The sequence below is a fragment of the Alligator mississippiensis genome, chromosome 15, assembly GCF_030867095.1.
Source record: "Alligator mississippiensis isolate rAllMis1 chromosome 15, rAllMis1, whole genome shotgun sequence".
Taxonomy (NCBI): Eukaryota; Metazoa; Chordata; order Crocodylia; family Alligatoridae; genus Alligator; species Alligator mississippiensis.
This window is the reverse complement of record NC_081838.1, coordinates 12430343-12444815: the sequence shown is the minus strand read 5'-3', so window position 1 is coordinate 12444815 and position 14473 is coordinate 12430343. Positions and strand designations below refer to the sequence as shown.

At 46.8% G+C, this 14473-nt stretch overlaps 2 protein-coding genes across 4 annotated transcripts in view; one reads left to right on the top strand and one right to left on the bottom strand.

Moving 5' to 3' along the window:
* Positions 1-148: 148 nt before the first annotated feature.
* MSTO1 (misato mitochondrial distribution and morphology regulator 1) lies at positions 149-6020 on the top strand. Its single transcript, XM_019493188.2, has 13 exons — positions 149-339; positions 418-487; positions 590-659; positions 1267-1321; positions 1808-1922; positions 2119-2236; positions 2328-2462; positions 2547-2699; positions 4218-4349; positions 4636-4820; positions 5109-5213; positions 5306-5421; positions 5648-6020. Exons 1-13 carry the CDS (start codon positions 168-170, stop codon positions 5884-5886), a joined length of 1665 nt encoding a protein of 554 aa, XP_019348733.2. The 5' UTR covers positions 149-167; the 3' UTR covers positions 5887-6020.
* LOC102562264 (GON-4-like protein) overlaps positions 6016-14473 on the bottom strand; it is a 34580-nt gene continuing 26122 nt past the window's right edge. The window contains exons 22-31 of one of the 3 annotated variants that reach the window (XM_006271607.4): positions 13249-13430; positions 12769-12966; positions 12108-12251; positions 11075-11218; positions 10653-10772; positions 10225-10338; positions 9555-9759; positions 8260-9013; positions 7715-7817; positions 6016-6872 (exon numbers count right to left, since the gene is read on the bottom strand). In XM_006271607.4, coding sequence (XP_006271669.2) covers positions 6723-6872; positions 7715-7817; positions 8260-9013; positions 9555-9759; positions 10225-10338; positions 10653-10772; positions 11075-11218; positions 12108-12251; positions 12769-12966; positions 13249-13430 — 2114 coding nt within the window. In that variant the 3' untranslated portion in view covers positions 6016-6722. Of the gene's footprint in view, positions 6873-7714; positions 7818-8259; positions 9014-9554; positions 9760-10224; positions 10339-10652; positions 10773-11041; positions 11219-12107; positions 12252-12768; positions 12967-13248; positions 13431-14473 lie in introns of those variants that run through there. The other 2 variants (XM_014597810.3, XM_019493192.2) reach the window with 2 other exon arrangements.

Below are 14473 nucleotides of genomic sequence, written 5' to 3'. Positions count from 1 at the left end.
CGCGTCTCGTCCTCGTGCTCGTGCTTGGGGCGGGAGGGGCGTTCTCAGGGGATCCCGGAAGTGCAGTGACGTGCGACGCAACACCTCCCGACCCCGCAACCAATGGGGGGGGGCGGATTCTTGCACGGAGGTGTCGTCACGTCCGGCCGGGCGGTGGCGGGAGCGGGATGGCGGTGGTGACACTGCAGCTCGGGCCCTACGCGGGCTTCGTGGGCGCGCACTGGTGGCAGCTGCAGTCGCGCGCCGGGGCCGGGGCCGAGCTGCGGGCGGACGCGCTGCACCGGGCCGGGCGCGCCCGCGACCCCCGCGCGCCGCGCCTCGTGCTGCTGGACCTGCGAGGTAGCGGGGCCGGGGGGTGGAGGGGCGCGGCGGGGCGGAGGCGCGTCTGGCCCCCGTGACCCGCGGTGTCCGTGGCAGGCAGCCTGGGCAGCTTGCGGCGCGACGGCAGCTCATCGCGGGACGCCGGGAGCGACGGCGCCGCGGCCTGGTCAGTGCGGGGGGGAGCGGGATGCGGGACCCGGGGGGGTTGAGGGTCCGGCGGCGGCGGCGGCCGCGCTGCAGCGCCCCGCCTCTCCCTTCTCCCCCGCAGGCACGGCAGCACGACGCGGCACCAGGGGCCTCCTGCCCAGGACGCGGCCCCGCGGGGTCTCGGTGGACAGGTGAGCTCGGGCAGGGAGACGTTCGTGTCTTGGCCTCGTGCTCCTTTGGGTCCAGGCGCAGGATCCACCCTCGTTAGCAAGAACATTTGCCCAGATATTTCCCTCTCAAGTCCTTTCTGAAGCCCACACCAGCCGTATGGGGGACCCGCTGGGAGGGCGGCGTCTGCATTCGGCTGTTTGTAGCGAACATAGCGGCACTGGCATTGCTGCAGTCATGTGAGCGCAGCCTTTAATGTCCAGCTCCTTCTCTTGAATGTTCTGTGCCTGTTCTGACTCGAATAAACAACCAAAGCATCCGTCCAAGTCGCACCTTGCAACAGCCTGGCAGTGAGTGGTCAGAAAGATGCATGCCAGGATTTACTGTACTTGCTCCTTTGCCAAAGTCTCCCCGTTCCTCTCTCCCAGCTCTCCGGCAGCTGTAGCTGCGCGAGTGCGACCGTTCACGTTACTTGTGGAATATTTCAGGGAGGGGAAAGAGTATTACAGAGATCTCTCAGAGTTCATATCTTATACTGATACAGATTGCACTTACAAGCTGCATCCCACCACTTAACACTTAGAAGTATGGCAGACCCTCCAAAACCTGTGCGTGTCTTTTTAATTTCAGGAAAACACATCTTCTGATGGAGACACTGGTCTCGGAGCACTTCCTCTGGATAAAGGTGCGTAGGTCTTGTGTGTCTGCATGCAGAAGGTACAACTCGGAGAATTTTAACTAGTGAAATGGGGACAGGACTTCGTAACAATTAACTGGGAAGTAAAATATTTCATTTAAAAAAAAAAAAAAGATGAGTATTCCAGTTAAAAGTCCAAATTCATCATATGCTCTTCCCCTTTTTGCACCTGCTTTCCTCTGCATTGTAGCTATAGTCGCATCTAAAGAATTCTAGGACAAAATGCCGCAACTATGCACAGGTACTAGATATTCAGTGCCATCTTGTCAAGCTGAGAGAGAGGGGTGGTGATTTAAGGGTTTGTAATAACATCATAGTGTGAGGGGCACAGACAATAATGGAACAAGATTTGTTAGTTACCAGGGGTAGGAAAAGAAATGGCAACAGAAACCCTCACTACCTATTGTGTGGATTAGAGATATGGCTTCATGCATGAGGGATGCAGGCCTATTTTCTGTAATAACTCATTTGCAGATGCGTCCCAGAACGCTTGCCATCTGGAGGGCAGAGGACAAGTTTGGTCTGATTACCTTAGAGTGCACTTACATCCTAGGAGCATCTTTGAGATACAGCGGTACAATCACGATGGGTAGGTTTTTCATCTCAAAAGCAAAATGAGGCAACATTAAGTGTAGCGCCAAGATAGTACAGTGGGCTTACTGCAGTTCAAGCACCTTGCTAATTGCATACAGGTCAGTGGGGGAAGAATTCTGTCCTTCCTGCTAAAGGACGCCTCAAAAGGCTGAAAGGAGCAAATGCCACTTGCAGTTTGTTCTGTCTTCTAGGGATTCCAATCGCCTGGAAGCCTTTGGGCAGGGTGAAAGTCTCCTGAGTGAGCCCACGTACCTAGAAGAGTTGGAAGATAAACTGCACTTCTTTATAGAGGAGTGTGATTATCTGCAGGTATGTGCAGCTATGCCAGGCTTAGCTGTTTGAGAACCTTTTCTTGTTGCACTGCAGTAGAAATTTAGATTCCACTTGTCCCTCTAAACAGGGTTTTCAGATTCTCTGTGACATGCATGATGGATTCTCTGGGGTTGGAGCCAAAGTGACTGAACTGCTCTGCGATGAATATTCAGGGAGAGGAATCCTGTCCTGGGGGTTAACACCAATAATTTCTAATACTGGAGTAAGTGAATAGTGGGGAAGTGAGGCGGTATGAGGAGATCATGCAAGTTAGATGGATTTTTGGTATCTCTGGCTTTCTTTGCAGGATCCCTGCAAGGATTTTTACAGGCTTATGAACACAGTGTTGGGAACTGTCCACGTCTCCAGTCACAGCTCGCTCTTTTGCCCCCTGTCACTCAATGGAAGCCTGGGCCTCAGGCCACAAGCACCCATTACATTACCATACATACATTATGATGTAAGTATGCTGTGTGCACTGACCCTGGGTGCCCTCGGGAGCACTTACGGTATGGGAAGCTTGACAGTCTGTTCCATACTGTGTCGTACCAATAAAAACAAACTGATGTTCCGTGTAGAGAGAGAGTCTCAAATTCTAAACACTTCTGACCCACCGTTAATATTTCAAAGCCATCCCACATTTTAAATGCTTATTTCCCCTCGATTTAAAACCTAAAGCCCCTTGCCAGTGACCTTATAAAAGTTGTGCGGGTGATTTGTTTATTCACAGGCAAGTTATTCTCCGATAATAGAGAAATACTGATCTGCCTTCTCCTTGAACATGTCTATAGTTCACCTTTCACCTCTGCTGTACTCTCCAGTTCAACCATATGAATTAATTCAAGGTGAACAACAGACTTGCAAATCAAGGAATGTGATCCTGCCGCTCTGTTTGGCACTGGGGAGGCCTCACCTGGAGCATCGTGTCCACTTTTGGGCCCCACACTTCAAGAAAGACATGGACAGGTTAGAGTCCAGTACAGCCTGTGAAGTATGACTTGAGAGGAAAGGCTGAAGGAACTAGGGCTATTCAGTCTGGAGAAGAGATGGGGGAGATCTGGTAACAGTCTTCACATGCCTGAAGGGTGATTACAAAGAGAACAGACATGGATTTTTCCTCAAGGCTAAGAGCTATGGCCTCAAAACGCAGCAGAGGCAATTTAGGTTGAAGACTAGGAGGAACTTTCTGACCATGATGATGGTCGAGCACTGGAATGTAGGGAAGCTGTGGAATCTCATCCCTGGAAAATGGGTTACACAAGACACTCCACTGGGATAGCTCAGTCAGGGATGGCAGAAGTAAAAGACCTCATGAGGTCCCTTCCAGCCCTACTCTTCTGTGATCCCTTCTGAACAAACTTCAGCAGCTTTTATTTACAACAGATCCAGAGGGGCTGTGCCCCAGAGCTGAACTCAGTCTGTGGGCTTCAGATCTTATTTAACTGACTCGCTGCGTGGTTAGGTAGTGCATGTGAGCAACTGCAGAGGAAATCCAAACTGGGTCACAGTTCTAAGCTCAGCCAGACAGTAGCTTGCTGCAGTCTGATTCACAATCCTCCATCAGCATTAGATCAATTCCAGCAGCCTAAGCTTAATCTGATCCCAGCTCAACGTAAATGTTCCCCACCTGGACACATGTAGCAGCATATGAAATCTTTACACTAGTGTCCACGGAAATGTTGCTAATGAGGGAATGAGCAACAGTATGAAGTCTTTTTATTAAACAGCTTTCTCCTGATTGAATAAAACCTCAAAACAGATTAGTGCACCAGAACCAATGAGCATCTGTCACCTATGCTGTAAAAATTTAACCAAATTTTTAACTAATCTAAGTTTTTGTCTTACCAACTCTGTTGTTTTGTCTCTGCTAATAGAAGCTACAGTACTGGTCCCTTGGTTAAGCAACAGAATTTTTTTTTTTTACTTAAGTAACATTTTCATACAGTAACTTTGCTGTGGTTTAATTACTTCTCTGCAGGCCTCTCTAAACTATCACAGCAGTGCAATCTTGGCAGCAGCACTGGAGACCATGACTGTTCCCTACAGACTCCATACTTCTCAGCTCTCCATGATGCAGCTCGCAGAAGCACTGAACTTCTCTGGGAGAAAGGTTGGGTTCATTCTAAAAAGCATAACTGCTCAACCTCTTAGACTCACTGTTTAATGCTGTGGGTGCAAGTTAATTTGTTCCATCAAAATAGTGTCCACCTACCTCCTCAGTGACAGCACCTGTCCTCTTAGTTATGAGTGTTTGGACATTATGTAACCTGCTGTCATATGTCTGCCGGTTATTTCAAACACAGTTTTGCACAAGTCCTCCTTAATCCTCAGCTGAAGCTGTGGGATCCCGTTTGTTACAGGCTCTTCTACAAGCCTGTTATTTCTCTGGCTCTCAGGTGGTGGCTGCAGGGGCTGCGGTACCCTTTTCTGTATCACATGGTCATTCTCTGCCAGATGCTTTGTGCAGCTATCAGCATGCAGTGCCATGGAAACCTTTGTCTTCATGTGGGGAGCAAAAGGACAGTTTCTGTTTTGCTCAATCTGTTGTGCTGAGAGGAATTGGCAAAGAGAATCACATCAGGTAAGAGAGAGCTGGACCTGTGTCTATTTTTGAGCTCAGGCACTTAATGGTAGTGGCAACAGGAACTTATTGGAAGGATTGTCTAGCTCTTGAGACACTGCAGCTGACAATGTACCTGTCCTCTCAGGCTGTTAAAAGAGGGGCTGGGATTTAGTAATAAGGGTCTGTTAATTATGAAGAATTACAGGACCCTTGCATTATTTAAGTAGCTGCTACTGACTTCAGGACATCAGCTTCCTGGCTCAGGCATAGTTATCAGCTTTATAATGCATGCTCATTTATTTGCAGTAATCCTCCTCCTGGGACACAACCTAGTTCTGCCCTCCACGTTTATGAAACTGGAGAGGAGGTTCTGGGAAACTACTTAAATATGCTGTCCCCTGGAACATTAAGGTTGGTAATACAATGTTGGAGGAAAAGGGTCACTGACTGGGCACTGACAGTGGTAAACTTTGGCTAACTGGCTCAATTTGTTTCCATGGCAGCATTTCACATTTGCTCCAGAGCCCATGTAAAGTGCAGTCCCCATATCCCCAGTTTTTTTCCCCTCTTCTGAACGAACAAGGTTTTCTCCTGGACAAGCCTCGCTCCCATTCAGCAGGTAAGATGCTAACATGCACATGCACTTCTCCCTCCCAGTTTACATAAAAAAAACTAGCAGGAAAAGAGACACAAGTAGATGGAGGGAGATGGCTTATGTTTACAGTCTATCAAAACATATCCTCTAGTAAGGAAAGATGAAAAGGGGAATGGCTAAGAAGCATGGTAGGTGATGTACTTGGACTTTGCTTTCAGAGTTGTCTTAATGGAGATGTTTTCCCCCACAGTTGTTGAAAGTATTCCTGTACTAACAGCACTGCAGTCCTCACCTGTTCTGCATACAGCACTCTACAATTTATACAAGGAACTACAGAAGGTAGATGTGCGGCGCTGGGCTAGCTTTTTTGCTGCAGGAGTTGAACTTGATGACTTTCAGGAAGCCCTGCATGAATTAAGAACTCTATCCCAATGCTATAAAAGAAATTCGGAGCCAGATGAGTCAGAGGATGAAGCTGACTCAGACTAACACTGCTTACTTTTACCAAGCTGGGGAAGACAGTAGTGTCAAATTAATATAACCACTAACGAACAGCTTTCTGAAAAGAACTAGTCTGTGAGGCCAAAGTTCTATTACAGTAATAAAGGGGGGCTTACAATCTGTTCAACGACCTTTAATTCCGGTGTAAAGGAGAGAACCTTCTTACAAGTACCAGTCTTTTTCTGCTTGAAGTTGATATGGGGTTCTTCAAGCTTGTACTTGCACAGATACTGCCACTTTATCGCCACAGAATAGGAGGTTAAGTTATGCTTTAAAGTATGTTGAAACTCACAATAAATATGGGTTTTTTTTGTTTGTAACCTATCCAGATATGGAATGGGCACATCAAGGAAATTTACAAAAACAAAACAAAAAAAATTAAAACTGGGAAAGTATTTACTTCCCAAGAAAGCAATGGCATGTTGTGATACACTATTTACACAAGAAGTTTAACTGCATTATCCACAATAATCCAGTAGACTTCAAAGAGCTACTTAGTGTAGGGCTTCACAACCCAGAGTGGCTATGGATCCAGTGTCTAAGCCACTGTACTCAATCACCTGTTTTCCAAAGAATCCTTACAAAATTCTCCTTTGAAAGGTGGCTGAATAATGTTGTCCCAACAATGCTTCACATGATAGATTCAGGTCTGTGCTTATGTAGGCATACAGCTTGTCACAGGTGTGTCATCCCAAAAAAATAAGGTGCCGTATTAAGTACAGCCCTGTGCAAACACTCATGCCTACCTCCACCAGAGCATCCATCTAGCAGCAAACTGGCCAGCAGCTACCTTTTTGAAGTAGTTTCTTTAACAACCTAAAGCTTCAGTCATCCTGTTCTTCCTCAGAAAGGAGCATATCTTTATCTGACAGCTGGTCTGCATTGCTGGTGCTTGTTGCATCTTCTTCATCCTCAGAGCTCCCATCGCAGGATGTGTGGAAGAGCCTCATTAGTTCCCTAAATCGATGGGAAACCTGAGGAACAAGACAGACCAGAAGTAAGGCCCCCCAAAGTTGTCTGTATAATAGTAAGAGCGTACAGAGTCTAAACAAAGATTTATGCAAGTGGGAGCAAAGATTAAATAAACTTTTGTGAAGAAAACAAGGGGAGGGGGCTGCATTTGCATTACAGAAATGGAGCTGAGCTAGACTGTGGTAAGAGCAAACCACTGTAAGTCTCAGGATTCATCTTGTTGGGCAAAATCATCTTCCTTCTTAAGGGAAGAGTTCACACATTCTCCATAGGGAGTATTTAGCCACAAGGGAAATTCAAGGAAGTTAGGGCTAGTATAGGATGGCGGGGAATTCTACAGATCTGTGAGTTTCAATTACAGAGCCTTATAAGGAGGCTGTGCAATATTACGTCTGTTAAATGTGCAAATACAAGAAAAACACCAATTTCAAATAGGAATCCAGTGTAAAAAGACTTTATAAGCTGCTGTGAGCTTTCTGAGTTCTTTGCAAGAACTCAATTTTTCCATAGTCAAGCAATAAGTGAAAGCTAAGAGTTGACCTTTTCCAAGGGGTGCCTTGAGTCTAAAAAGGTTGAGAACCATTACTATAGGGGTTGTAAAACTGTAAATCTAGAGAACCAGTCCCCCTTCTGATGATGCATATCCTAACTTGCAACACCTTGTGCAACTTCAGTTCTCTTGGTAATCCTCAGCAGCTCTGACAGGAATTAAGTCTGGTTTTGCTTATGGTACAAGGGAGGAATAGAACCCAGGACTGTGGTGTGTTAATGCAGTAACCAACTCTGCCTCTCAGCACTTCTTTTGCTCACTCTGCCGTATGCAGCCTCTTCCCACAGCTCTTACCTCGTTTGCAGTTTTATTGCCCAGTTTCTGTGAAATGGCACAGAAGGTTTCCAGATGGGCTCCGCGCTCCTGGCAGGTGGTGAGGATGACTCTGTCAGCCTCCCTGGAAGAAGTTTAACAGTTTAATATAGGGCAAGAAAAGGAGACTGCCCCTTCAGGCACTTCATACATGAAGATCCTTTATTTCAGAGAGGGCGGCTATCTAGTGTGCAAAAATAGACTCACTACCTGGCATTGGTACTTGGAAAGGCCAGCTCCAACACAAGTTGTGCTTAGCCTCCTCCCTGGAAGGGGATCCTGCAGGAAACATACTTTTCCCCTACCCACAGTATTACAATTATAGCTGCCCATAATGAAGATAGTATTTTTAATGAGAAAGGACAGGCATATTTCATGATTTTAGCTGCCTTTGATGGGCTTGAAAACACTAGGGGAGAAGCAAAGAAAACATTAGCAAGCTGGAAATTCAGGAAGTTTTTCACTAACAGAGGACTTTCCACCAACACTGGATACAACATGAATGTAATTGATGAACAAGCACATACCTCGTCCAGAGAACAACCTTCTCCCCCGTAGAGCTGACTTTGCTGTTTTTTGCGCACACAGTAGCTTCCATGACTTTCTGTTGCAGCTCCTCTTCTCTCTGTTCCAAGGAGGCAGGAGCTGCTCTATACTCCAGCTCCTCAGACTGTTGCTGCACTTCGAAAATGCAGTCACAGGTATTTGACTTGAGCCTGCCCTGTGCTTTCAGATCAACAGGAGACTCTTCAGCACAGACTGTATAATCTGTTTCTGAAACACTGTGGTTACTGGAGGCCTGTGAGTGTGAGCTGCTACCCAGTGCCTTCAGTTCCAGTTTTGTGACTGGTGTAGCCCAGTTCTGCCTTCCTTCAAGTTTTCCTTCAAGGACAGTAGGTTTTGCTGATGAATGTGACTGAGAGGCTGTGTTCTGTTGCAAACTCCTTCCAGGATTTGGACCAGCCCCCGTGAAGCCTCTCCTTTTAGCAGATGCAGACCCTAAAATGTCCTTGGCAGGGCCATCTCCTTGATGTTTCTGATTCTGTCTTACTTCACTATTACTTCCTACTGTGCAAAGGCTGTTCTTTGTCTGCTGAGGTAGCTTCAGATTAACTCTTTGTACATGGGGCCAACCAGGAGTGCTGCCACACTGACTTCCCTTTGCAGCATCAGTAATACCAGCTTTCGCAGACTGCATTTCTGAGAGCTGACTATCAGTAAGTGTTCCTCCTTCAGAAGACACAGCTCTGCATAAGATCATCTTTCCTTCCTGGCGTGACCCTACCCAAGAATTTCAACAAGATTAGACCAGCTGTTAGTAGGAACAAGTTCTGAAGAATTCTATGAAGAGATTGTTGCAAAGTACCAATAAACCAGAGAACACAGAGAACCTCGCCTGTGCTTTGTTTGCACCCATCACTGTCCTCCCCCCACCCCCAAAGCATACCCAGAAAAAAGGCTGAATACCCATGTTTTAGAGGAAGGCTGAAGGGACAATGGTTTGAGCTGCTGTGTTAAGATGAGAATGGGGGAAATAACTAGGGGCCATCATGAACAGATGGAATGAAGATGGAGAGGGCACCTAAGTCTACCAGTAGCTTATACGAAGAAGATACGAAGTTTGTCATGCATGCCACAGAGGCAAGTGTTTCAAGAACAACCAGGGCAGTTCACAATGGATGGATGACAGATGCTTTTGGCCCAGATAGGCTACTGATTAATATTGGAGAAGACACTTAAGCCCTATACTGCTTAGTTTTCACTTGAGCCAGTCTGCACAGGTATGCAGTACTTATTGTCCATGCATATGACCTTCACTAACCTGAAGCCAGAGAGTCTGCTTTCCTAGACATGGTCTTGACTCTGCTCTGGACACATTCCACATCTCTATACTCCAGGTTCTCTTCTGCAGACTCTTTACACATCACAGGATCCTTTCCTTCAGGTTGAGGGCTCAACTCTTGTTGAGAAAGGCTACCAGTAAGCTCCTGGGAATCTTTATTTTTATAGAATTTGTTATCACACACCTGCAGATGACAATATGAACCTTTTTATTACACTGAGTGAATCTGCCCAGGCCACAGCATCACAGCTCTGGAGACCACTCTCGCTATCCCCCAGTTCCCACTCAGCCTCCTTTATTTACTCTTGGGTTTTTAGATGAATGGTCAGCTCACACAGGAACCATGCAAGCTTCCTCTCCAGAGTCTTTACTCCCTGCCCTGGAGGAGCATAACAATCTGTTACCTAATACAGTGGTGAGGGAGAGTAAACAGCAAGCAGGACACTCATTGAAAGAGGCTCATTGCCAACACTCAGAGCTTAAGAAGTAGGTGTTCATAGACACCTAATATTTTGTGAGTTTTTGTTTTATTCAACAGTCTGGAGACAGGAGGGACAAGACCCAGTAGAACATCAAAATACTGAACAATGGGATATGCAGTGGGACTGTCCATTGCTCTCACTATCCAGTGTTCTGCCCTTCAACTGACCTTACTGTTGCAATGGCTGCAAGTCCTCCTCTTGCTCTTCTTTAGTTTGAGGTCACTACTCCCTTCATGGCAAGAGCATGAACATTCTTTCCCCCCATCTGCCCACTCCATCTCCTGGAAAAAATAACAAAGGGCAGCTGATAGCTGCATACGTAGCACATGCATACCAAAGAGAAGTATGTCACAGGATGGATAGTCTATCAGAGGAGACATGAGGGACAAAGGGCCAGACTGTTGTCCCCAAGGAGAATTCAAATAAGCTGCCAGAGATCAAAGTAGGTGAAGTCTGGACAGAAGCCTTTCTGTTGCCTAACACTTTAGAGACTGGGATCATCTCTCTACATACACATCAGTCCTCCTAGACATGCATTTGCCAGGAATTTTGAAGAGGCCACGTGCTATGGGCTAATCATACATCCCAGTCCCACCTTGTCATTGTTCTGGCCTCCAATCTCTTTCCTCTTTCTATTTTTCGAGGTTGTGTGCAGCTTGGGGGCTTCGTCTTCCTCTTCTACCTCTGGCAATGACACCTCTTCAAACCCATCAAACTAAAAGAAGCACAGAGGCTATGTTACCAGAGTGGCAAGAGGTGCTCTTCACTGGACTTAAGCTTTCTTGCCACCTTCCACAAAGAGGCTTCATAACATCAAGCCCCGTTTCAGGGCAGCAGGACCACAGTCACATTAGAAACAACATAAATGGGCCACAGAGCTTGAAATGGCCACCCCCAATATGTCCCCAAGCACCCACAATCCCAAATCTCCTCCACTCCAAATTCATAGCCTCCCTATTAGGCCATCAGTCCCTAGCCTCCTACTTCTCTCTCCTAGTCTTGGGAAAGTGTCTCCACCTCATACTCTTTCTCCTCTGTCCAATTAATCTCTTCAAAGTCTCCCATGCGGCTGGCTGATGGCCGTAAGTGATCAAAGAAGACAGAGAATTCATCCTGCAAGTGGTCATGTCCTTTCAGCAGCTGCCACATCTGGGTCTTCAACTACAGAAAGAAGGTCCAGAGTAAGATAATGCTCCATCCCCAAAGGAGAACACAATAACTCACAGATTTCTTTTTGGGAAATTAGGACTTCCAAGTAGGGACCTACCTAACTCACAGCAAGAGAAAGCAATTTTGTGGCCTGGTGGCAGCCCAAAGAGCCAATTTTGTGGTCATTTAATGGTAACCCCGCCCCTCAGTGCTGATTGGTGGAGAGGCCCCAGATGGAGAAGGGACAGAGGGGTGGCTGCCATCTTGACAGCTCTTGTGTAGTCCTGCCCCTTAGCACTGACTGCCAGAGGCATTAGGGGGCAGCCACTATCATACTGCCCTACCAGCCGGTGATGTCCTGTCCTGTGCCCGTTCCCACCCCTGCCGCAGCAGCAGGAAGACTACTGTTTCCCACTGGGAAGCCAGCATTTTATTTTTGTTAAGTTTTGGGTTTTTTTGCTTGATTTCCTGGGAAATCACAGCCAATGCCATTTTTTGTGGCAATCACAGAGATTTAAGTAGATTCCTACTTCTAAGTCTGCACTACCATCAAACTCCTTTGCTAGAACCACAACGGCTCCAGCTTGCAGTGCTAACATCTGGACTGTTGATTTGGGGATCATTCTGCTTCCAGGTATAATGCTGGTAAAGAAGCACCTCTCCAAAACCTTAGGCAGAGGCACTAAACTAAAGCACCATCCTGCAAGATAACTTGAGGAAGGTGGAGGTGGGAGAGAAGATTCACATAGGCCAGTCAGCTCTATAGTCTTGGAGAGGGGGTTGGGGCACTTATTGAACATCTAGCTCTGCAGTCATCCCATGTGAAGAAGTATTTGAAGGCTGGTTAACACTGTTATGATCTCAACAGGGGAAGCAGGGGACAAATGGACAGGCTGGTTACCTCTGTGATCTCCTGGGGGAGGCAGTCCGCACAACTCTGCAGGACTTTGATAATCTTTTGATGGTGGGCAGGATTTTCAGCAAAACAGATTTCCAGCTGCCTAAGGAACTTCCGGCTTTTTTCAAATGCTTGTTGCTCTTCAAACTGGCCAAAAAGAAGAACAAGAGCTTTTCACTCTTCACATATGAGGCTACCTTTACAGGCATCTCTAACCTACTTTGAGAAGCTAAGCAAGATGCATCCCCCTCCAGTTAAGTGCTTTATATCTCACTCAGGACTCTGCACTGCAGACCTCAGGCAGAACAGAGTAGTGACAGGGAACTGTTCGAAAGTCTAAAGGCATACAATGTACAACAAGGGAAATTATCTTAAGCATGTTTACTGGCAACAGGTTTTTATCTTCATTAAATGCCAAATTGGGGATGACTCTAGCTTGTATCATGCTGAAGCTTTCTGCAGCACTGGAAATTTTAATGCAAAAGTTCCTTAAAAAATAAGTTCCTCTAATATTCCAGGTTCCTGGAATATGGGGAAGCCATCAACTTCCCCTCTAATTGATCCTTCCCACTATGCTTAGCTCTTTCACTCTTCCTCCACTCCTATAACATTTCTTACATACTTCTGTTCAAATTGTCCCATGCACTTTTCCCCTTCTGCCTACCAGTCCACATTCCAGAGCTTGTTCTGGTAAAAGAAAGGCAGCAAAATCTGTGAGCAGTTGTGGCCACTCATGCAGAAGGTTCTGCAAAGTGGAGTAGAGGTCCACAGCCGTTCGCTTGTCAGAGCTGGTCTCAAACTCATAGATAACACGAAGGAAGTCTTCATACTTCCCAGGAACAGAACGCAAGGCTTCACGTACCTGCAAAGAGGGGTGGACAGTTAAGAGACTTCCCCCTGGCTCACAAAGACAAGTTAATTCAATAGCCTCTCCACTACTCAGCTTTTCTCCAGTGCTTTACTTTCCCAACTGTTAGAGACATAAGAACTAAGTTCAGCAGTGTCACAAATTCTGAAAATGAGAGAGAGATGGATCCCTTCAGCCAAGTGGCACCAGGGTTAATTCTATGTAACAAAGAAAATACAAGATTCACCTTCTGTCCAGGAAGATAAGACTGCTAAGGGTCAGTAGATGCTTGCTTACCCTGTTCAGATAGGCCTGTGCAAATGCCAAATCCTTCTGTTCTCGCAGAGGGTCTCTCTCCAGAATGTCTTCATCAAAGAGCAGCAGCAACTTTGAGGTGTCCTTGCTGGCACGAGTTCGTCCTCTCTTATTCCTGGCTCTGTAGGAACTTCTGTTTTTTCCAGGGACTTTTGCAGCATCACCTGAAAATACAGTTGTTATAGTTATGCAGATACCTTGCTCCAAGGAAAAAGTAACTCCATTGTAGCTGGAGCTACCAAATACACTAACTGCTGCTGGGGTCTCCGTGGAAACCAGCCCTAGCCACATGGGAAATGGCTGCTGGGAAATGGAGTCCGGCCACCAGCTGGATCCACCATTTTGCCCACCCCTGCTCTAGCTTGAATCATATGCTGCTGCTTTCCTCTGCTCAGGGTCTGGAACAGGCTCCCCACAGAGGTGGTACAGTCATCTACCCTGGCAATCTTCAAAAAACATTTGGATGCCCATCTTGCTGGGGTCATCTGATCCCAGCAGTCTTTCCTGCCCTAGTGCAGGGGGACTGGACCTGATGAGGTCCCTTCCAGCCCCTAACAACTATGAATCACTGTCGAAGATTCCATGCAAGAGTTCATTAAATTAGTTCTTCCAGTATTTCAGGTTTCTAGGACACAGAAAAGCCATCAACTCATTACCACAGGAAGTTGCAGAGGCAGATATTCTAGCCTGGTCCAAGAAAGGACTAAAATTCATGGACGATAGCAGTTATTAACATCTGTTACACAGAACAGTCAGGGATGTTTCCTCTGGCATCTCTGAACCAATGATGGTGGACATCAGAGAGGGTCTGAAAGGAGATAGATCACTCTAGACCAGGGCTGGGCAAAATGCGGCCCGGGGGCTGGATGCAGCCCGCTAGGCCATTCTATCTGGCCCATGGGGCCCCTAAAAAATGTAGAAAATTAATTTTATCTGCCTCTGGCTGCCTGTCATGTGGCCCTCCACCCAAAACAATTGCCAGCCCCTGCTCTAGACCAACAGCTGGCAGCCTACAGCAGGCAGATCCAGCCCACAGCTTTGGACACTGTTGCTCTTCTTATGCAATGAAGAGGAAAGTGGCAGGAGCCAGGTCCTAGCACCTGCCCGCCTGACCCAAACTGTGTCAAATAAAAGGCATGGTAGATTTGCACCTCATACTTTAAGATTTGCATCTTATAGACTACCTAAATAGATCTCTCTCTCTCTC